General features: G+C 40.5%; 1 protein-coding gene and 1 long non-coding RNA gene across 3 annotated transcripts; both read left to right on the forward strand.

The window, feature by feature from the left end:
• Window positions 1-210: 210 nt before the first annotated feature.
• On the forward strand, window positions 211-6,871 carry psmd14 (proteasome 26S subunit, non-ATPase 14). Of its 2 annotated transcripts, none has more exons than XM_061703545.1 (11): window positions 211-299; window positions 1,707-1,768; window positions 1,896-1,967; window positions 2,054-2,173; window positions 2,358-2,428; window positions 4,377-4,527; window positions 4,607-4,714; window positions 4,875-4,949; window positions 5,942-6,067; window positions 6,246-6,308; window positions 6,704-6,871. In XM_061703545.1, exons 2-11 carry the CDS (start codon window positions 1,721-1,723, stop codon window positions 6,800-6,802), a joined length of 933 nt encoding a protein of 310 aa, XP_061559529.1. In that variant the 5' UTR covers window positions 211-299; window positions 1,707-1,720; the 3' UTR covers window positions 6,803-6,871. The 2 variants fall into 2 exon arrangements, with proteins under 2 accessions (XP_061559529.1, XP_061559530.1); XM_061703546.1 differs by having other exon boundaries at window positions 1,714-1,768.
• A 1,397-nt stretch (window positions 6,872-8,268) lies between these two features.
• On the forward strand, window positions 8,269-13,931 carry LOC133399298 (uncharacterized). Its single transcript, XR_009768190.1, has 3 exons — window positions 8,269-8,328; window positions 8,754-8,916; window positions 12,883-13,931. It is a non-coding gene; the product is annotated as an uncharacterized LOC133399298 (long non-coding RNA).
• Window positions 13,932-23,289: the final 9,358 nt, after the last annotated feature.

Consider the following 23,289-nt stretch of genomic DNA (forward strand, 5'->3'; position numbering starts at 1 on the left):
TTTCAGATATTTTGCTGTGTTTGGCACAACCGATACAAAAAAACTTTGCTGAAAAGCAGTACAGTTCTGAATATAAAATGGATGAGCACAAGATTTGCGCAAGTAGCTACTCACTAAATGTGAATGTAGCGTCCTCTTGCGTCTCAATTTCATAATTGCAAAAAAAAAGAGGGTGGGGCTGACGTCAATTATGCGACGGAAGTTGTTCGACAACTTGATTCTGGCTGATTCATTGTAGCCAGTCGTGCCGATTTATTTTCGTGTATTAAAACAGCCTCTGAAAGCTACAACATAAATTCGTAAGTACACCTGGGCCAAATATGAAGTTATTTATATGATTATATAAGCGATTCGGCGACGTGGACTCAGTGTAAATAATTTGTTGCCGCCTTCCTTTTGGAAGGCTGACACAAGGCTAGCGTGAGTATGCTAACAGGACGCAAACGTCAATTGTAATTTACGATGATATTTGTTTTCTTTCTTTTTTTTTCCATGGAACTGCGATCTTATAGGATAGAGTGTAATGTCTAGCAAAGCTCTAATACACTGCGACTTCAACAAGGTTCCAAGTACAACGCATAGTTATCCAGATAAAGGTGTGGGTAGATTAGCCGAGTAATGCTAGTAGTCAACGAATCTCAGATTGAAAGTTTCCTTCTAGGGTTAGATGGAGCTTGATAAATACTATAATAATCGGAAATACAATTGTCACATCACTAATACTCACGCACAGACACTTATTATACATGTTATTAATGGAGAAACCACGACGAAGTAAAAACGAATACAGAGAGCAGCACTGACGAGGAATTTAACCTGAGAAAGGTGGAATAAGTAAGTGAGAACTATTGTCCAGTTATCCTACAGTAATATATGTACAATTAGTGCAAAGTGGGAAGTACGGTTTATGACACGGTTATGAATTGTAATACACCCAATATGTACACTTGTATGAAACAGTTCATATGCATAAAATGTATGCATAATATTGCGCATTGAAAGTCATTTTATGTGCATGAACAGTGGTTCTCAAACCTTTTACACTAAGTACCACTTGAAAAATTGCTCTCTAAGTACCACCATCATGACCAACATTAACATTAATACAGTAAACATTAAAAACATTCGAGCTGCGCTTAAATAAATTTAGTAAAATACAAAATGTATACATAAATAATTTCAATTAGAATATATCACACAGAAAGGCTAAATAAAATTATACATTAATGTATGAAAATAAATAATTTTTTAAAGCTTGTATGCAAATGTTTTTAACTTAAAAGTTAATGCAAAGTTAAATACAAATGAACTGTACTTAGGTAGTCATTCTTTCACAGACCACTAGAGGGAGGTCACGTACTACGAATAGTACTCATACCACACTGAGAATCACAACTCGGACAAAGCTGAATGTACTAGACAACCCATACGCCTAATGCTTGCCAGCTTTACTGTCTTTCTATTTTGATATTTATTCAGGACAATTATTATTTCAAGTTTTTCATACTTACTTTGTTTGCACTTGAACTAATATAGTCACTGTTTTTTTATTATTATTATTATTTAATATCCATATGTCATAGTCAAAATCCATTTCCTATTACCAGATGTGAAATTTCCTTTCAATTCAAGTGAAAGATGTAAAATTTCCTTTCAATTCAAGTGAAATTATTGCATAATAATAATCATTTGTGTCATTCGTCAAGTCAACAGACCTGACATGGACCGTCTCTTGAGGCTTGGTGGGGGAATGCCAGGGCTTGGCCAGGTAGCAAAGCCTAAATTGTCATAAAGCCATAATTGTACACAGCTCAAAACTGTGGGGAAAAAACATTGATTGGTATTTAGTTGATGTTTACGTTAAATCACCTGATTGATTCGCTGTGCCGGATCAGGGCCCCCCGACAGATGCACCAGCTGTGGACACGGCAGAGCAAGTCTATATCTCATCATTGGCACTGCTCAAGGTACACACCAACAATAGCTAAATGTATGTTAACGTTGCTTTGTACTTTTGTGTGACCTCTGTTGTTTTTCTATCTATCCTTGTTAGATGTTAAAGCACGGGCGTGCGGGTGTTCCAATGGAAGTCATGGGATTGATGCTGGGAGAGTTTGTTGATGACTACACTGTGCGAGTTATTGATGTGTTCGCCATGCCCCAGTCTGGAACGGTATGCTTATTTCTCCCCCTTTTATATTGAGATTCTGCACCCCATTTTTGTATTCTTGAGGGGAAAAAAAACAAACGTTCTAATGCCAATTTTGAAAAAAGAATTTCCCAAAGAAATCATGAAAATAGAATAATTTCCATTATACCAAGAATTTTAATGTGTTGAACTATTTGTTGTCTCACAGGGTGTGAGTGTTGAGGCAGTGGACCCTGTGTTCCAAGCCAAGATGTTGGACATGTTGAAGCAGACGGGCAGGTAAGACGTTCGACACTGACAGTGCTCAAGAATGGTCCCTGTTCATGTGTACAAGTACCAATAAAGAATTACCGGGTTTGTAGTAAAACTGTCATTGACGAGTCAAACTTACATTTGGCTTATACAGTGAACCCCCACTATAATGCGGTTCATCGCTCTATCCCAGATTTGTAAGTACCGTATTTTCACGACCATAGGGCGCACCGTATTAAAAGGCGCAGTCTCAATTAAGGGGTCTATTTCTGTATTTAACACATACATAAGGCGCACTGTATTATTGGGCGAAGGAATGGTAAAACGTACGCTAGCTTAAAACATACGGTAGCATGGATGCACGCTAAAACTTTTTAAAAAGGCAGCGGGAGGAAAACTGAGTTCGGTTGTACTTTATTGAAGTATTTAACAATGTACTCACGTTATTTTTTGGTCAATCCTCATCCACAAATCCATCAAAGTCCTCATCTTCTGTATCCGAAATGAACAGCTGGGCAAGTTCTCAATCCAACACGCCAGGTTCGAGTCAGTCTCGTTGCCGTGCGAAAGCTCAAACAACAGTGTAAGCAGGCACGTTCGTCCCCAACATCCACAATCCTGTGTTTACACGGATGTCCAGCGCTTCGTCAAGCCTCCCGGAATGATGGCAAGCCCCGACTTATTGCACTCAGTCGAATGGTGACTGTAGAGACGCTTCTCCCGGCTGTTCTTTGCTCATTAATCCATTGCTCGAGTTGGTCCTCCAACTCCGGCCACCTCGCCTTGTTTCCGCGTTTTGTTTTTCATTTTTTTCCTCGGAAACTCACCTTTTTCGTCTTGACTTGGCGAAGCTCGTTTTCCTGCTTGCTCCACTTGCGAACCATGGATTTGTTGATCTTGAATTATCTCGCAGCTGCTCGATTCCCATGTTCCTCCGCGTAACTGATAGCTTTCAGTTTAAACTGTGCTTCTTAAGCGTGCCTCTTCGTAAGTGACATTTTCGGGGGTCCTTAGCCAAACCGATGTTGTTTTGGACAATGCACACCCCGGAAATGCGGGTGTCCATGTAGAATAGCGTCCTACTTCATGCACCCTTCCCCTGTCCTCAGCAGCGTGTCAGCAGGAAATGCTAAAAAAAAAAAAAAAAAAAAAAAAAATAGTCAAGCGGAGCGCTCATCACACAACAACATTGATAGATGTTGGAACTCGGTGCACACATAAGGCGCCCCCGTCCATTTTGGAGAAAATGTAAGACTTTTAAGTGCGCCTTATGGCTGTGAAAATACGGTAATCACTTTTTGGTGGGTTTTTACATATACAGGTAAGCCTGACTTTTGATTTTGCGTTTTCCAGTGAATAATAGAGGATAGGTTACAAAAGTGTATTTGCAAATGCCAAACCGCAAATATGTAGGGGTTCACAGTACTTTGTATGTCTGCTGCTGCTCCATGTGGGTTAAAGTAGCAGTCGTTTTCAGGTTTATAATTACCATTTTCGTTAAAGCTTCTGTTGTTTGGCATTACATGTTAGCATTAAGCTAGTAGACTTTCACTAGGCGACTTGTTTGTTTTTAAATACATACAAGGTTCAATTATGTTTTGTTTTATGTGTCCGTTTTACATTAAACATCTGCAAGTGGCAAAATGTTTGAAGCAAGCAAACATTGCCGCTTATTTGGGAAAAAAAAAAAAGAAAAAAGAAGACTAGCACAGGCAAGGGAGTCTTTCTGTTTCCTCAAAGTGATGGTATAAGATAGTCTCGCATTTTTTGACAGCAAGAGTGAGAACAGGCACTAAGAAATACTTTAGAATGTGTGTTTTACTAAGTTTATATGGGAGGGATCAACTATTTCAAACATTTTTTTTTTATGATCTCTACATCGCCGCTTCATCCGTCATGGGTCGGTCTGGTTTATATCCCTCAAGATAAACTGGGGTTCACTGTGTTTATTTAACTACTGTCCACTCCTCATCAGGCCCGAGATGGTGGTGGGTTGGTATCACAGCCACCCTGGTTTTGGCTGCTGGTTGTCCGGGGTGGACATCAACACACAGCAGAGCTTTGAGGCTCTGTCGGAGAGAGCGGTCGCTGTGGTGGTGGATCCCATTCAGAGTGTCAAAGGAAAGGTGGGTGAGCGTTATAAAACATGAGCGAATTATTTAGAAATTCCTTTGGATTTAATTTCCTTCACAACGTGTCTTCCAGGTTGTCATTGATGCCTTCAGACTGATCAATGCAAATATGATGGTGTTGGGTCATGAACCAAGACAAACCACATCAAATCTGGGTCATCTGAACAAACCCTCAATCCAGGTAACGTGACGCATTGAATCACGTTAGCTTGCTACAGTATTTGTTGCTATAAAACCAAGCTGAATGTGTAGTAGGGGAAATAGAGTAGTTGAATTAGTAGAATGTTGAGATTTGCTATTACTACATGTAGAAGTATTTACCTCTTTTTCTCTAATTTTAGGCTTTGATTCATGGACTGAACAGACACTACTATTCAATCACCATTAATTACAGGAAAAATGAGTTGGAGCAGAAGGTATAAATCATCATTGTTTATGAATTTCCTATTACAGTGAGCCCGTTTATCATGTAGGATGGGTTCCAGACCCACTGAAAATATAATCTTTTAAAAATATTATTAATTCTCCCACACCATTGAAACACATTTAAACTTTTTAAAACACGCTTTGACACTCTCGATCGAGGCAAAGCGTGCTTGATTCAGGCGGTCTATTTCCTATTCCCTGGTGAAGTTTACTGTAAAACTGACAAATAAAACAAAAACCAATTAAGCACTCATTTATTGCGGATTCAGTGCATTGTTTTTACTTTTATTTTTTAAATAGGTCAGTCGAGCAGTTACTCCCCTGCACATCTCTGATAGTTAACTTAATTGCCGATATAATTTTAATGTGGCAGCATTGACTCACCTAAGGTCAATTATGCTCTTTTTCTTGGCAGAAAAAGACACGTTAGTAAGTACACTGTATGCAACTCTGATTTGGTAAATCACCAAATTGCTTGAGAATGTATAGGACATGTCCAGAAAGTGACAGTTTAAAACACAAAACCGCAATTAGCGTTCTATGAAATCAAGTCAAAAGTGCCAACCTTAGCCCAACGAATAGCTAATGTACATACTCATAACAATATTGACATGGGGCAAATGCAAGTAAAGAGCAATGTCAAGCTTGATTTTCTACAACTACAGTGCTAAAGTTAAAAAGATCACCGCAATGAATTATGGGTCCCCGTAAGGCTTTTAGCTGACTACATTGCCAGGACCATCACTGTGAAAATCGGGGCCGATGCTTAAGACGGAATATCGTCTGTTCACACCATGTCCGCATGGGCTGTTCTTCACGTCACTCAAGCGGAGAGTCCTGAATGTCCCAATTGTTTGTATTTCTGAAATGTTTGTAAATCGTATTAAAAATCTGCAATGCTGCGCGGACCTCCATATAGTAGGGGGTTCACTGTATTAGTGTTCTTGTAGGAACATGAGAAACATGACTGACTCTCCTGTAGATGTTGCTCAACTTGCATAAGAAGAGTTGGATGGAAGGTCTCACACTGCAGGATTACAGCGAGCACTGCAAACTCAACGAGACCATCGTCAAGGAAATGCTGGAGCTCGCCAAGAACTACAACAAAGTAACAATCTTTTTGTTCTGTTTGGGGCATGACACTGGCTCAATCTTTAGTATCATACATTGTGATACCCCTTTTTTAAAACATTTATCTTAAAATGAACTTGAAAACAAATTATCACACAGAGTCAGGATGCATTGCTAAACAAATTGTTCGTGTTGCTGTTGCGTTTCCATCTCAGGCTGTTGAAGAAGAGGACAAAATGACACCAGAACAGCTGGCCATCAAGAATGTTGGGAAACAGGTAAGATTACGTTTCGCTATCAACTCTGTGCATGCCATTTGAGAAAATCTTATGGTGTCAGCGCAATACCAATTAGACCAAGATGTGTCATTAATTTGGATGGAAAAGGTCCTTACGTTTCTCAAGCTAACACACGTTTACAGCATGGTTCCTAGAATCGTGAAATTTCACTCCTTAAAGCCCGTTATGCCCAACTCTTTGTGAGTACTGTATATTGAGACAACACAAGTACAGTACTGTAGTCCAGTCAAGTATCTTCGGAATAGCGGTAGCTCAACTAAACTGTGAATGTAATTACATGATGACGCACTGACTGTAACTTGGGTTCTTTTGGGGGAATCATTAGGAGTAAATTAAGTTAAGTTTTTTTGTCTTCCTTTCTTCCTCTCCTGCAGGATCCCAAGAGGCACTTGGAGGAGCACGTAGATGTGTTGATGACATCTAACATTGTTCAGTGCCTTGCTGCCATGTTGGATACTGTCGTTTTCCAGTAATGACTCTTGTTTATAACTGTTAATATTACAACCATTTTTCTTTTATATAAAATAAATGTATGTATGGAATGATGTCTTGCTTTTATTTATCCGTGTTTGAAGGTCCTTTAATCCGCAAGGTTTTTTTTTTTTTTTTTTTTTCATTTGTGCAGAATACAGGTTTTATTTGAAACCCATTTCAAATAGCTTGGTCATGAATAAAAACTAAATAGATACTTTATTCATCCTACTACTAACATACAGTGCTGTAAAGAACATTTACTTAACGATGGTAGATTAATCATTTGAGCATTTATTCGATATCCAGTTGAATGTCCATGTACTAGACATTGAGACTGATCTGGTTACCTTAGAAGCCGTTTCGCCAAAACTAACACAACAGCATGCTACTAGTAGTACAAGTGATATAACATTCTACTAGTTAACATTTAGTTTCACGAGTAGTTTTAGTGTAGCATGTGCACAGTTTTGGCTCACTAGTCATGTAGTTTTGCTACTAGTATGCCCAAAATTGTCCTACTCGTCACAAATGTCTTACAGTAGCGGAAAAATAAAAAGATTCGTTATCATCTAGCGCAAAAAGTCTGCTAATACTGTATATAACACAACTCCGGTTTAAATCGCGCCGACCATTTGTCATAACCATGCCCCTGTAGGTTTCGCGGTTATGTTCCTTTTATTGAAGTCCCCTGGTAGAATGATGGAGAATTCCCAAGAAGACTGGGTAACCTGATCTGCCGTTTGCACATAAGAAAAAAAAAAAAAAAGAAACGCGGTCAGAGCCTGTTTCCAAGCTAGAGGCACAGAGCTCCCATGATCAATCAAGCACTCAAACCCCTCCACTATGTTAAGATGGCGATTCCGGCGAGGAGTAGCGAACACCATAAATTCCCAACAGGTGATCACGAGTTTCCCGATAAAATCCTTGAGAGTTTACGAGATGTCCGGCTGAAACAAGAACATGCTGCATGTGGTTTTTTTCTCCTCCCTTTCCAGCATGTCCTCACAAATGTGGGCCCATGTCATTCATTAAAAGCTTTTACGGTTACTTTGTTTTTGTTCCAGAACAAACTCTTCTCCTAATGAACCTTTTAAAACTCGGTGCCTAGCTAATTTTATCTTGATAATAAAGAAAAGGGCCTCATAACCAATTATGCAGCGTAGCAAAGTCTCCTCTGCTGGCCTAAATGCTATCAAAAACACTAACCTAAATACAATCTAAATTCTAATATTTGTACAATAATGTTAGTAATTTATTCCCAACTGTCTAATCTCTTCATTTCATAGCATTTCACTTGGCTCTACATGTACAGCATGTGGCTGTTTAGAAATGTTGTCCAAATTCTTTTCTTTAACCAATTAGATTGCAAATTCATCCTCACAGGGCCAGGGCGCTGGCCCCTTGCTGATGTCATCGTGTTTTCCATCCTCTGGTTGGTTCGAGCAAAACTTGTTCCAGCCAACTTCGACTGGCCAAAATCTGTTGCGATCTGCACAAATTAATAGTGAATAATTGATGATCTCTGGTGAGTATGATGGATTTAAAAAAATAATAATACATTTTGTCATGTTATTAGATAAGTGTTGATTCCAGATGATGTATGTGGCAGAGCTATGTGCTCTTATAATGCGTTTTTGTATAGTATTGATGCTTTCTGTAATTGCAATATGATAGAGTAGGTATTAAGAGGTGGATTAACTTGTGCAAGCTGCCAACAAATACAACTTTATTTTTAACATCTGTTATTATTAAATATGCCTCAATCAGTATTTGGTCATGTTTGTGTTGCAATGAAAAGAGAATCATATTTCATGTGTTCAAAGAAATCCATCATCATGAGGTGGTTTGCCCATCGTTTAATCTCCATTATGTGCTCAAAAAGTGCTAAATCATCATGTGATATTTTCGTTCTAAGCTGCTGAACTCATCGGTATGTCCTGATTCCCGCAGATGTCTCCCAGAGATTAGAGCCAGAAGTGAACGCCGAAGTCAATGGCTTCTTATAATGCAGTGGAAATTCAATGGTATCTTTTGGGATCAAGACAAGAGCTCTGTACCGGAGAATCCAAGTCTGAACAAACTTCCTTCTCTTCTATTTCCTCGTCAAGGCAGTGTAAGTAGAAGAGACAAATATGGTTCACAATTTTTGGCGTGTTGTGATGGTTCATACGTGAGCAAACTTGAACGGGCAGTGATGCTCCTGTTGCTTGGAGAAAAAAAAAAGTTCATTTTTAAATGAGTAAAACTGTAATGCCCTCACGTGTGGCTACGGAGTGCTATACATCTACAAAAGGTTTGTTTTGATGCTTAAATGTGAAATTGCATTAACCCCAAAGCTCCAGTTAAATTCTCAACAATTCCAATCAATTCCCATGGAAAGATTCAAATTTGTAATATTTCTAAACTTCCCCAGCTAAACTTACGTTGGAAATCTACTGGAAACAATCTGGAAATTTCCCGCGCCTTTGCAACCCTACTTTAAGTATAGAATGGAATATGAATTAAAGATGACCTTTCCAATTATCCCAAGAGCACATTGATGTAACATTAGCGCTCTACAAAACTGTGAACAAACAGCGCTTTGCTTCTTTTTACAGTATGTGGATACGCCAACATTTCTGTCACGCTGGTAGACAGGAGCCAGAAATGGACTTTGTAGGGAACGCTGTGTGATCTCAAAAACGATAAAGAGGGCTATCAATCATAACCTATCACTATACAGACAGTTGGCGAGTCTAACAATGGGTTATTTCCAAGCTGAATATGAGGTAATGCGGCAGAATACCTTGAAATACGCAAATCGAATGATGATATATTCCCTCATGAACAACTGTTAAATAAACACAGATGTTGATTTCAGCCTGAAGTCTGCTAAACGGTTCGGAATTACCTGTTGGTTTGAATCCATGGTGTGATATCACATATTGTAGCTTTAGGGATCCTTTTGGAACATCTGTTTTTTTATTGTGATGGGTATGTGTTAAAGCAGGAAACGTCACATATTTACGGTACGGTACTGAAGGCGTACTGGTTCGCTCGCCTGACTTCCAAACTTCCCGCTCGGTGACGTTGTGACTGTGAACGGTGGTCTGTCTTTATGCGCCCTGTGATTGACCAGCAACCAGTCCAGGGTTTGCTGACACAAAAGTCTACGTCGAGGTTGGCTGTAACAAGTTTTGCTCTGACTAACCAATGAGAAGATGGAAAATTGCCGATGTCATTGAAGGTCAGCGCGCTGACCCTCTAATCATTCATCTGATTGGTTAAAGAAACAGTCCCATTGCTAATACAGTGTTGCCTTGATATCCAAGTTTGTTCGGTGACCATGCTTGTATCTCAAAACATCCGTATCTCGAATCATCTTTCCCCAGTGAAATGAATAGAAATGCCTTCAAGCTTTTCCAGCCACCCCGCCCCCCAAAAAAACAACAACACATTTTGTACTGTGTATTTTAATGAGGAAAATAGCACTCTGTAATATTGTACTTTACAAAACATACATTTAATATGGACATAAGAATATACACCCATATGGAACGTCACAACTCCTCAGCTGTAATATTGGTCGTTCCTCGCAGAAGATAAAGAATACATGGCAGTGAGTATTGTTATGTCTATTATCTCCGCTGTTTGCGTTCAAATATCTATTGTGATTAGCCTGTCCATCTATGGCATTTCCTAGGAGATGTTAGCATTAACATTAAGGTAGCAGATTTAATGGCTAATCTGTTGTTTTAAATACATGTGTAATTCTCTTTGTTTTATGTCAACTGGGAGTGGCTATAAGCTTTTTTTTTTTTTTTTTTTTAAATATATATAAAGTATTGCTCACTTGTTCTATCTGCAAAACTGTTGCTTGTTGTGAAGCGAGTTGCGTTCACTGCCACCTTAGAGCACTTGTTATCTCACGTTTGCGCTCGAAAGACTCCAAAAACCCGTAAATCGAGTCACTCGTATCTCAAGGCCCCGCTGTATGGCACTGCTGACTCTGGAGGACCTGGGCAGAGTAAATTGGCATGGTCGCATACAGCGGCTGAAATCTGATCAGACAGAGAAAAATAAATAAAAAATGACAGCCACAGTGCAAAGCAGTGCAACCAAGACATATGTGACCAAATGAAGAAAATAGACTATTAGGAATAAATGAGTACAAATGAATCTAGGTTGTAAACATGGTTCAGTGCTTCTGATATTGTTTAGGCCCGTAGTGCCCACCACTGCGCTAAAGTGGCTTTCCACGCACTTAACAGTGCAATTTTGTGTGTGCAGCGTGAGCGTCAGTGTTTAGAAAGTGCAAATGCTTAAACATGCGCTGCTAGCGCGTCCCTACGGAGCAGTGAGCCACTCGCAGAACGTTCCACATTTGCTCTAATACAATCTCCACAGGCCGCTCGCTGTCTTTGCTTCAACTGCTGACCTTTCTTTGGAGCCAATTTAATGTGGTGAGGCGAAGATAACGTGGATCATTTGGACATTGTTCGTGAAAGGCAATTTTGCTGGGCAGCTGTGTTGTATCAGACTCCCTCCTTGCACCCGAAAACTTTCCCTTTATCTGCTTCTCGGCCTGAGCTGCGAAATAAACACTACTACGCTACACACTGCATAACTGGGCGGAACGGTGGACGAGTGGTTAGCGCACTTGAGGTTAGGGGTTCGAATCCGGCCTTCGTGTGGCGAGCTTGCATGTTTTCCCCGTGCTTGCGTAGGTTTACTCTGGGTAGTCTGGCTTCCTCCCACGTGGCAAAAAGATGCATATTAGGTTCACTGAAGACCTCACAATATTTATATATTTTTTGTTAATCTGAGATTTATCATCCCGTTGGCCCGTTAGTCAACTATGAATGAGCTAGAGGAGGTGGGGATGCGTTGGCAATTACATCCCCATTTGTAAAAAAATATATATATATATAATTTTTTAATGAAAATAAATGAAGTATTCATCTGTTTGAAGTAGCGATGCGAGTTTATTGAATAATTGATTAATATATATATATTTTTTTTTATTTATTTTGGGGATGCTGCATCAGCACACCTTGTCCGGTATGAGTGGTACATCCTACAGCCACGCAATCTACCATTTTGCCCCCCAAAAAACTCCAAAATCCATTTCCAAAACTGACCAAAGTTACCATAGGCCTACACTATAAACACAGCGGTATTGGTGGTTCTAGTAAACAAAATGGCGTCCTTAAATCATGTGACGCAGATTTTATCAGTGACAGAGCACTGCGGTCAGTTTAATGAGTGTCCAGACTTTCTTCATTGCGGTTTTTGCGTGGACCCCCGCAAAGTCAGCTGGGATAGGCTCCAGCTCACCCATGACCCTATTGACGAAAATCAGTATATAAAGTCAACGGCTGGATGGATGTCATAAAGAATTGCATTTGTCAACTTTGTATTCCGTGAAACAGATCATTTATTTAACAATATAATGTTAAGATTTAAGTAAGTGAATGCAATTTTCCCTGTGTTACTAAAGTACAGCGTCTATGTTAGAAACCCCCAAAATGCTGCGTTGTTAGTTTGAATCAGCAATGTGAGTGAGAAACCCCCGGTGCTCCGTCTCAATCTGCTGATTCCCGGAAAAGAAAACAGCGTCCCAATTGTTTCCAATGTTTTCCATCTAATTGTTGAAATCTGAAACAACCAAATGGAGCAGTGTAGCCATACATGGAGAACCTGCGGCAGCAGTTTTTACAATTATGTTATGTTGCAATGTGGCCATGTGCTTCCTATCCAGCAGAGACTCAATGCAAACGGCACGCAAAATGTTTACCAGAAAGTCTCATCATCCAAAATACCGATGAACACATCAGCCCCTGCTGCCCGCCAGCACCTCCTCGCTGATGTTTGCTCTGAGAAAGATGACTCCGTCGTACTTGATCATAAAATGTAAATTCAGTTGGGAACCAAAAAAAAGGGATTTTGACGGAAAGCCGTTTCCAGATTAAGGTCCATGTACTGGACTTTTTATGTCCTCTCGCTCGCTCGCTGTCTTTTTCCACTATTGCGGCTTTCACAATTGACGACCAGTAATGACACTAACACGTGTGGTATTGTGATGTTTCCCGTTGCCCAGGACCACATTTCCACTCCTCTTTCAAATTTTATTCGCTTGGTCTTGGAAACATGATGTCACTATCCAAAGTGTTTTCACCTCAGCAAAAGGCCTGTGGGGGATTAGGTAAGTAGGAGTGAGTCTGTGATGCACATCAGAAAAGGTCAATTTCAATTTAGAAAAAAAAAAAAAAAAAAAAGACAGATCTGTTATTATTATTGCAACACAGCCCTTTGTTTACCATACAGCTTGGTGGTTAATCACCGATATGCCATTTTTTCTTTTTTCTTTTTTAAACCTGTATGTACACTTCACACTAACTGTTGGCTCACACTTGTCAGCTAGCCAGATGAAGAACGAACAACATATTGCTTAAACCTCTAGAATGTGCACACATGAGGATGTTCCAGACATTCATGCACAGTTGTGGGACGTAACAAAGTACAAATACTCTGTTACTGTACTTCATCAGAATCAGCTTTCTTGGCCAAGTACGTTACAAGACACACAAGCAATTTGTCAGTAGATTTTTCAGGTGTCTGTACTTGAGTATTTATTTTTCTTATTTTCTTCTTAATTTTACTCCCTACATTTGAAAACAGATTGACATACTTTCTACTCCTTACTTGATCAAAATAGGTTTGTTACTTTTTTCAACGTTCGTGGATGTCGACGTGACATTAAAAGACGTAAATAGAGGTAAAGCCAACCGCGGTGGAGCTCTTGATTGGGAGCGCTAACGGCGATGATGCAACAGATTCGGAGAAGCAAGAGGCAGTGTTCCCTCGCCACTTCGCGCTTCACGTTTTGCGGCTTCAGTGCTTCGTGGGTTTTTCCAAAATATTCATGACAAAAAAAAAAAAAATTCATCAAAAAATAAAAATGAAAAAATACAGCCATATCAGCAGCCATATTGCGGAAAGACGCGTTGTTTCATGTTGATGCGCGAGAGAGAAGGTTTCCCTGCATGCCCAACAAAAGAGATGAGTTGACTCAGAGGCTTTGTAAATGCCTGTACTGTACTGTACATGCCACGGGCACTCATACAAGGCGCGTGATTGGTTCGACCAATGAGAGCACGAGTGGATTTATCCCGTGAGCTGATTGGCTGCGCATCATCGCAGCCTCACCCAGCAGCTTCCCTTGTTGTGTCTCGCCAGTCTCGTCCACGCTGTTGACTTTCTCGCATACTCTATCTTAGTGTTGTGTTCGTGATTATTTTTTTTGTTTAAGCGATAACTTTTTTGGATTAGTTACGTCCTTACAATGCCGCCTAAGCGCTGTGCCCCTGCGAAAGCTTCCTCCGGGGCGCCCAAGAGGAAGAAGAAGATGATGACCATCAGTGGAAAAATGGAAACTTTTAGATATGATCAAAGAGGGCCGAAGTTCTGCATCTGTGGCACGCCATTATGGCGTGAATGAATCTACAGTGCGGTACATCAAGAAAGAGGAAGCAAACATCCGTAAAACCGCTTCATTAAGGAAGCGAAACGTGTGGTAACGCCGCGTGATAAGGGACGGGGTTATGTCCTTGTACAGGGGAATTTTGAAGCAAAAGAAAAAAAAACAAAGACAACAACTACCCATCAGCATGTTTTTCCTCCAAGGTAAAACCCCAGCTACACCATCAGCGCCTCCAGCAGAAGAGTGTCCGAGTGAACCTAAAGCCTCTACGAGGCAAGTGAGAGCCTCTCCGCCGCCACCAACGCAAGCCTCTTCGCCTCTCTCAGAAGGCGACGTTGATGAATGTGTACTGTTGTAATCTTTGTCTCAAATATGTAAAGTATAAATACTGTTTACATATTTGAAACATTCTGGTACCCACATACACGAAAATTCCTGGAGGGGTTGGGGGGGGCAAATCCTACTTTGCGGTTTTTCACCTTTCGCAGGGGGTTCTGGTCCCCATTAACCGCGAAAAACGAGGGATCACTGTATTCCCCTTTAGTGGACTTATTCAAGAGAATTGTTTGTCTTTGGCACTTCATGTTGTCAGGATCATGTTTTGATGGCTGATTGATTGCTTGGTTGAGCATAAAAGTTGAGGCAACACTAACTAGCTATTGGTTTAAAAAAAACACCAAAATGCAACATGTAATGTAATTTTTTTTTCTTCTCCTCAGTATGAGAAAATGTTGATCTTGTTGGCTACAAGAATCATTTGTGGCAAATGTGTTGTCTTGTTCCAGCCTAGTATTCAAGAATCTAATCAGAAAAACATATACGGGTAAGGTCTTTTTTTTTCCAGGTAGCTAATTTAGCATTTATTTATTTTTTTCTTACTTTTATGTAAGTACAAGAGTTGAATCAGTACTTCTTTCAACGATGACGCAACGAAAGAAAGATGTAAACACAGAGAGGGAAAGTCAAACGTGGTTGAGAATTTGATTGTTTGAGATCATGGGGACTTATAAAGTGTAACAAAAACAAAAAACAAAAAGGGACAGCAGTGACATGGAAGACCACAAGCTTCGACATCTAATCTGAAAAACCACATACAGGTAAAGGTGAGGTGTATTTAATCAGTTGTTGTCATTAGGTAACATTTTTTGTTACTCAGGTCACAACGTTAGCAAATCTATGGTAATACGCTGTAAGATAAATAACAACGTAAATGTTGGCCCAATTATAGCTAGCTCTTAAACAACAACATGCAATATATATATATAATATATCACTGTAACTTGATAAAAGGGAAACTCTTTTGTGTGCAAATAATTGTTTTCCCCTGTTGTTCCAGTTATCCAAATTGGCATAGAATATAAATGACTAAGAATTTCTTTTTTATTTTTGTATCGACGTACATTTCACAGTCTGTACTTTTTTTTTTTATTGAAATGAGTCAAATCAGTACATCCACTTTTATCAGAGTATTTTATACTATCTGTACTTTTACTTCAATACAGAACGTGTGTACTTTTGCTACCTTTGCTCCCGCATGCGCATGCGCGATGATGTCATGTGCGTCTCGAGAGACCGTCAACAATTTCACTTTGTTGACAGCTTGCAGTGTAGCTGACCCCAAGTAGATGTGAGTCAGAGGTCATATGTACTGTCGCTATGTATGTCTGACTGAGTGGCGCTGAACAGGCTCCTTTGTGAATTTTTCAAACAATGTTGTTAACTGGATTCTTGAAATTTCTCGTAAACGCAGGACCGATCAGACACTTACTGGAACGACTGAGTAATGATGTAGAAGTTCGTACACACCCAACTACCGCTCTTCTGGTGCCAGATCATTTCTTGATCCTTTCCAAGACTGCGCAAATCATTAGACTTGTTAACTTCACTCTTCGTTTTGCACATTCCTAATGTTTTCTCCATGCACAAAAGCATTCTGCTGGGAAATAATGTAATGCAATAATGTCAACGCTCCGCACACTATGAATCATACTCTCACAGTTTGCAAATGCCTTTTTTTTTTTTAATAACTGCATTGCCACACATGAGCCACGGCCAACCTGAACACAATTGTTAAAGCTGTGCTCTAATGAGCCCGGCGATGACTATGCATTCGTATAAACAAATATGCTCTATAAACTGCTAATAGTCACATTGCAGTTGGCTTGAAACAGTGGTGTCCAAACCTTTTCTTCTGAGGGCTGACAGACAGCAAATTGAAGAACTTAAGGACCCCTTGGACATTCTTTAACTTCAAATATTTTTAATGCTCTAAAACCAATGCATCAAACATTTGTTTTTATATGCACAGAGTGTCCCAAAAGTCACTATAAACTTGTTTTCTTTCCTATTTCGTTTGAGGTATAATTCGGACAGATACGAGGCCATCAGAACTTGACAGTTTAGGCTTTGGAGTTTTTGTACTTTTTTGCTGATGGCTCGCCAAATGACAATCGAACGGCGTTGCAAAATAGCCACCTGTCAAGACGTTTTTCTGTCCCCGACTGCAATTCGGCGCCAGTTTGAGACTTATGGCTGTCACAGTGTAAAATACATGTATGCTCCCCAAGGCAAGTGTCTCGAAACAGGATTCGTTCTTGACAAACCACGCAGCGGAAGGCCTGCTACTACCACCACTGACAAGGAACGCAACATAAAGTCTATGCGGAGCACTGGAACTCAGCATCAGTGGAGGCTTCAGCAAATGATAAAGCGTTACACGAATGAACTTCAGGTTGTTGAGCATCATAATCTTCCACTTAAAGTCTTTGAACAACCTGACTTTGGTATGAGGAAAGTTTAATCACCTTTTGAGCTGAATCGAGCTTTGGTTGATGCGGTGTTGTTTATAGAAACTGTGAAGCCTAAACTGTCAAATGCCGACGGCCTCACGTACTGGATGTCTGAATGATACTTAAACGAAATAGGAAAAAGGAAGTGGATGGTGACTTTTTGGTCACCCTGTATTAGTTATTTAAAAAAACAAAAACAAAAAACTGCTACATCACAGCTTTCTGGTGATAAGGCAGATTGTTTAGGACTTTTCAGGATTTTGAAGCTGTAACCCACTTAGAATAAGGGCTACGAATGGCCCCTGGGCCGTAGTTTGGACACCACTGACTCAAACAGTTGTTGTATTTAGCTCCTTGTAGATTTGAACATTCTGGCATTTCCCTTTGAAAACAAGACGACAGCAAGTGGTCTGCGCTTAGTCTGAAAAGAAGCCAAAAATAGAGGAGAGTCTGAGAGCAAAAAAGGTCGTGGAGAGGAACACGTGGGATGGTGAGAGGGTGATGATAATCTCACCCATGTGAAGTTGTTATTTGATGAGCCTGCTGGGATGTAACTGCTCCACTGTGGGCCAAAACATGATTTGTTTCCACGCTTGACAGACCTCACTAGTGAAAACAGACAATGAAGAATACCAAAGCCATCACTTGCTCACCAAGCAATTTCATTTCGTCTCTCAGTCCATTTAGTATACAAATCACAGAGCGTTGTCAGCATGATACAAGTTATTTCGCCACACATTCACAAAAAAAAAAATGTCACGGATAGCATTAGGCCATAAACCTTAATTTGTGGAAAACCATACGGAAGACTTCTAATGATTTAAAACTGTTGTTTTGAGCGAACATTTCCAGATATACTCCTTCACATGACCATCCGCTCACGGATACTTTCTCTATAAATCTAAACTAATAGCGAAGACCAAACAAACAGTTTAAATATTTGGTTGTGTTTTTGTGTGCGTGTGTGTGTGTGTGTGTGTGTGTGTGTGTGTAGTCTTAGTCCAGGGAAAGTAAAGAAAGATGTACAATTCTCAAACGGATTATTCCAGAAACTTTCAAGGCTCTTTTTGTGGACTGGAACTAAAACCTGTTATTTTGTAAATACTGACTTCTCTTGTACAGTGGTCACTTCTCTCTGATAGCATCCTGTAGGGGTTGAACGACTAAAGATATTTTGTACGCGACTATAATGTGATGCAAGACGAGTCGAAGTTGACGACTGATCGTTGATATTCGTTCAGCGTTGTAGAGCAGCAGTCCCTAACCTTTTTTTGTGCGCCATGGACCGGTGTCACATGATGACATATTTCGAGGGACCAGCATAGAAACCAATAAAAATGGTTTAAAATACAACTCACCATAATGTTAAATGTACTTGTTGTAATTAGTGGCCTTTTTCAAATGACATTTGTCGTTGAGCCAGGAGGTATATTGGTCCATTCACGGTTTAAATGCTGCTCTTCTCAGAGGGAGTGTCATCAGCAACTTACAACAAAGATACAGAGAGACTGAAGGAGTCACAGAAAGGCAGAGAATTGTATGTCCTTAGAAATGTCCCTTTTGTTGTGAATCTTTCCTTTGAGCTGTCTGTTAGACAACAGCAAGTTGCGCTGAAACTTAATTCACATTACAGGTGCCATTTTTGACTGATCCTCAAATGTTACCCCGAAGCCCAGCATCCCAATCTTTATTTTTTTGTTTTTCTTTTTGAGTAGTGTTTGTCGGCCTTGTAGAGTGTAACATCAGCACTGGCAGTTGATGATAACACCTCCGCACACTTCCAGCGCCCGCATCGTCACCTCCCTACCAAAACTGAAGCAGTGCCATTCCACTCCTCCGGCTAGCCACCGGTAAATCATTGTGTGGGTGTGAACGATGACCCATTCTTCACTCAACGCACCCTCTCGTCATCCGTCATCACTCCCCACCCTGTGATTCAAGCCCAAGTGCTATGGCGCAGTGGTGTGAAAACAGAACACTAACACGAGTGTGTCTGCAAGATGAAGAACCGGTGTGTTCGGACCATTCCGGCTTCATGTACAAGAGCCTCGCGACACGTAAATGTTCAGGAACAAACACCAGTTACGCTGTTTGCTGAGGTGTCTCCATTGGGGAAAGTGTGTGTGTGTGTGTGTTTGTACTTTTGTGGAGATTTCCGACACTGTGTGGGTTTGTCAAAGGCGCTTTGGTTGGACACGGCCATAGAGTACCTTTTCTACTGGTATTCAACCCTTTCAAGGCCAAGACATTTCCCCACTCAAAAGACAATTGTTGCCCTGTTCCAAAAGTCAATGAGTCAATGGGCTCTGTTCCCGAAATGAGACTGACTTCACCTGGGATGAGACAGGTACACCCCCGCCCCTCTTGCACAGCACACCAGGTACGTTGACATACTCATGTCGTCTAGACAGGATCAAGTGAGTAATCGTGGCGCTCGACTTACAATGACAGGAGGTTAATGAGATTTCCCACGCAACCTGGAAAGTAAAAAAGTAAACAAATGCAGGAAAACCTGAAGGGAGGAAAAAATGACATGTTTCTTCACAAACAAAGGGCTGTTGTTCTGTCTTTTTTCATTGAATCAAAATTCCGGTTTGGATTTGCACTGTAGTACACTTTTATAGGCAAGATCACACATTTGCGTGGCCAACATGTGTATATATATATTTCATCTCGTGACCGGGCGGATGTTGCGCAGCATCCAGTTTGTAGGGACAATTACGGTCAAAGTAGATGAGAGACGAGAAGAAAAAAAGGCACGGACATTACCACGTGGGTGTCACATTCTGTGCACATCTGTCAAGCTCATTTTGCTAAAGCAACAATGTGGGTATCAAACTATTACGAGTCCAGTTTAAGTATCCCAAAGGAATAGGATGGCTCCTTCTGTCTACATTGGTGTCATTCATTCTGCGGCCCAGCTGTGGTCAGTGTTTGCTTAAGCAAAGGTTAAACAACTAGCACATGGTGAATAATCGAACACGTTTTCTTTTAAAGAGCCCTTTTGCTCCCCGGGGTACACCAAAAACAAGAGGGACACGTGTTTCACATCAATAAGGTCATGCTTACAAGGTGTCCATGCCCTTACTGTGATCTCACACAGAGAGCAGCAAAATCTTCCAAATTGGATTTACTCTTGTTTTGAAGAATGAGCTGTCAGTAGGGCACCTTCACTGGTCCAACACCTTAAACGGTCCCACATAAAAGAAGGGGCTGCACGGTTTAGATGACCGGATACGACCACGGAAAAAGAAACTATACAGCGGTATGCCTTGAAATTTGAGTTTAATTTGTTCCGTGACAACACTTGTAACTTTAAAAAAAAACATTTGTATCTCAAATCATCGTTCCCCATTGAATTGTATGGAAATGAAATTAATCCGTTACAGACTACGAAAGAAAATGAACAAAAACAATGGAATATGTTTTGAATGAGAAAAAATAGCAATCTCTGGTAATGTACTTTGAAAAAACATGCTGTAACGGAAAATAAATAGAATGCAAAGCATTAAACAGTTTTCTACTTTGTTTGTAAACCGAGGTAATGTTTTCCACTGAAATGAATGCAAATGCAGTTCCAGCCGCAGAACAATATTATATTTACAAGATTTTGATTGTTGTGTGATTAAAAATAACTAGCGTGCAATATACTGTAGAACTAGGTGAAAACAAATTCTGAAGATGAATTAACAGTGAGATTGCCTTCAAATCACTGTGTAGTCCCTTAGCCTTTTCAGGTACAGTAATGTTTACATTCCCTGTGATTGCCGCTAGCCCTAAATGGCCACCACCTCCCACAATGCAATGCAAGAGCTGCACTGCACGTGGTGGCCATTCTAGGCACACACAAAAAAAATACCTGAAAGCAAAAAGAAGAAGAAAAAGATACCCAAAGCGCGACGCCAATGATGTTTATGCAGCGCGAGAAAAACGTTTTCCGAAAATTGCGTGTTAACCCGAGGTCATTTTTCTTTGAGGTACAAATTTGGCCATGAAACCCGCAAGTCAAGGTGCCACACTTGAAAATCATGAACTTTGACCCGGAGTTTGCTTTCTGTTTGTTCTCACAACAAACCAAGAGAGTCAAAAGAAGTTGCAAGGCCTAAATGTGCCGATCGTACGCCCCCATCATTTGCTGTCACTTCCCAAATGGCACAGGGTTTCCATGGCAACTCGGTATTGTAACTCAGCGTTGTGGGATCTTTGGGAAAGTGCTTGATCAGAGCGCCGGTGCGCCTTTCTCCCGGAGACCTCCGGCCTTTGTTGTCAGCGCACAACCAGATGCTCTTCACATCCTGTGTACAAAATCCAGGCTGACTCCAATGGAAGAGATGACAAGGAGCAGCCAGAATGCGGACCACCTCAAAATAGGTTTCTCAACCTCAGAAAAGATTCACTCAGTGGACTTTTGCATTCAATGCAGTTTTCTCCAGAACGTGTGCTGCCCTTTAGTTTTGGCACCGAGGCGGGCAGCAGAACGATAGCAGATCGCCTGTCACCTCCCGCATGACAAGAATCCAACTAGTTAGTACCTGGACCTTTTAAATTGGACCTCAAGCATATTGAATAAATGCTGAAACAGATTTGCATAAGACTACGACATCATTTTGGACCGCTGCTACCACGTCGAGGAAAATATTGACACTTGTTATATGTTTTACTTTTAATTTCATGAGACAAGCTTGTCTCCACCATCTCCAGTCATAATGAATGAAAAATGCTTCATGTCCACGAAACAAATATTGATTCCAAACCTTCCATAATATCACAAAGGTACCAACATTCCGTGTTATGTAATACAGTGTAGAAGATAAATGAGTAGAACAGTAATTTAAAAAAAAAAAAGCTTTTATTGTCACATCAGATTTTTCCTCCACATACAAATCGCGTTCCATGGGTTGAAATAAGAATCACAAAGACAAAAACAAGCAGTCTGCTCAGGACGCAGTTTTTGTTGGAGTGCAAACGTTCCGAGTAAGTCAAAAAGGCTACAGCGAGCAGTGCCGAGAACCACGGTGATATACACCAGGCGGCCTTCCAGATGTTTGAACAAAAGACACACAGTAAATCTGATACTGAGACTTCCCAGCCCAGGAATTCAAGTCAAGCCCCCAAATGCACCGTTCTTGTCAGAACTCCATGTCTACTTTTGTGTGCGCAAATATTTACACGTTCTTTTACGGCCTTTGCGCTCCAATTCCGCACAAGCCGTTTGGGCCATAAATATGTAAAATTGGAAGACGGTAAACCGAAGGCTCAACGTGACCTATAAGGTCCATGTACTACTAGTATGCTCCGTGTCCTCACTGGTTGGACAACTTTGGCACACTAGTAGGGCAACTACAAGTGAGGAAAAGCTGCACTAGTTGACATCTGTGTGCTTCTAGCGCTATTAGTAAAGCACTGGATGTTAACGAGTCGGATTTTATAATGTTACTAGCAGTACTAGTAGCACACATTTGTCAACTACTGCAGTTTTTTTTCATGAAATGTGGTGGTTTGAACTTATTGTGCATATTAACAACTATTAATAAACAATGTCTTCTAGTAGTTCTACGAGCAGGATGTTGTCGACTAGTGCATAGTTTTGTCTCACTAGTAACTTATTGGTGTGCCAAAGTTTTCCTACTAGTGTGCAGGAAATTCGAACAGAAGTGGGGGGGGGGGGGGGAACGGGATTAGTAAGAAACTGTTTTGTACTAGTGCGCTGAATTGTCTTAGTAGTGAGGACAAAGAGCGTACTAGTATATGGGAAAAGCCATTTGAGCATTTGTTAGATTTCCAGCTGAAGGTCCATGTACTAGTAAGCTGTTTGTCCTCACTAGTAGGACAACTTTTGCGTACTAGTAGTACAACAACCACATGTTACTAGTGAGGAAAATCTAGATACTATTTGACATATGTGCACGACTAGTACGACCAGTGACATTATAAAATTCTGCGAGTTTATATCTAGTGCTTTGCTAGTAGTACCAGTACCACCCGTCAACTACTGCGCAGTTTTGCTTCACTAGTAACATGTATTTGTCCTACTTGTATGTATACAGTATTGGAAAAATGCTACGAGTCAGACACAGTCGTTCTACTAGTGTGCTGATTTGTCTTACTAGTGAGAACAAAGAGTGTACTAGTACATGGACCTTAGGCTGGTAATCAAGGATATGGAAATAAATGCTCACACAGCTTTCCATATTTCTTCTCCAGTTCCGCACAAGTGCACATTTCATCCAGTATT

This window comes from Phycodurus eques, chromosome 2 (assembly GCF_024500275.1).
Source record: "Phycodurus eques isolate BA_2022a chromosome 2, UOR_Pequ_1.1, whole genome shotgun sequence".
Classification (NCBI taxonomy): domain Eukaryota; kingdom Metazoa; phylum Chordata; class Actinopteri; order Syngnathiformes; family Syngnathidae; genus Phycodurus; species Phycodurus eques.

Coding starts and splice junctions, on each gene's coding strand:
- psmd14 (XM_061703545.1), top strand. CDS start 1,721: ATGGACCGTCTCTTGAGGCTTGGTGGGGGAATGCCAGGGCTTGGCCAG. Junction 4,715..4,874: donor TGAACAAACCCTCAATCCAG/GTAACGTGACGC, acceptor CTCTAATTTTAG/GCTTTGATTCATGGACTGAA. Junction 6,068..6,245: donor TCGCCAAGAACTACAACAAA/GTAACAATCTTT, acceptor TTTCCATCTCAG/GCTGTTGAAGAAGAGGACAA.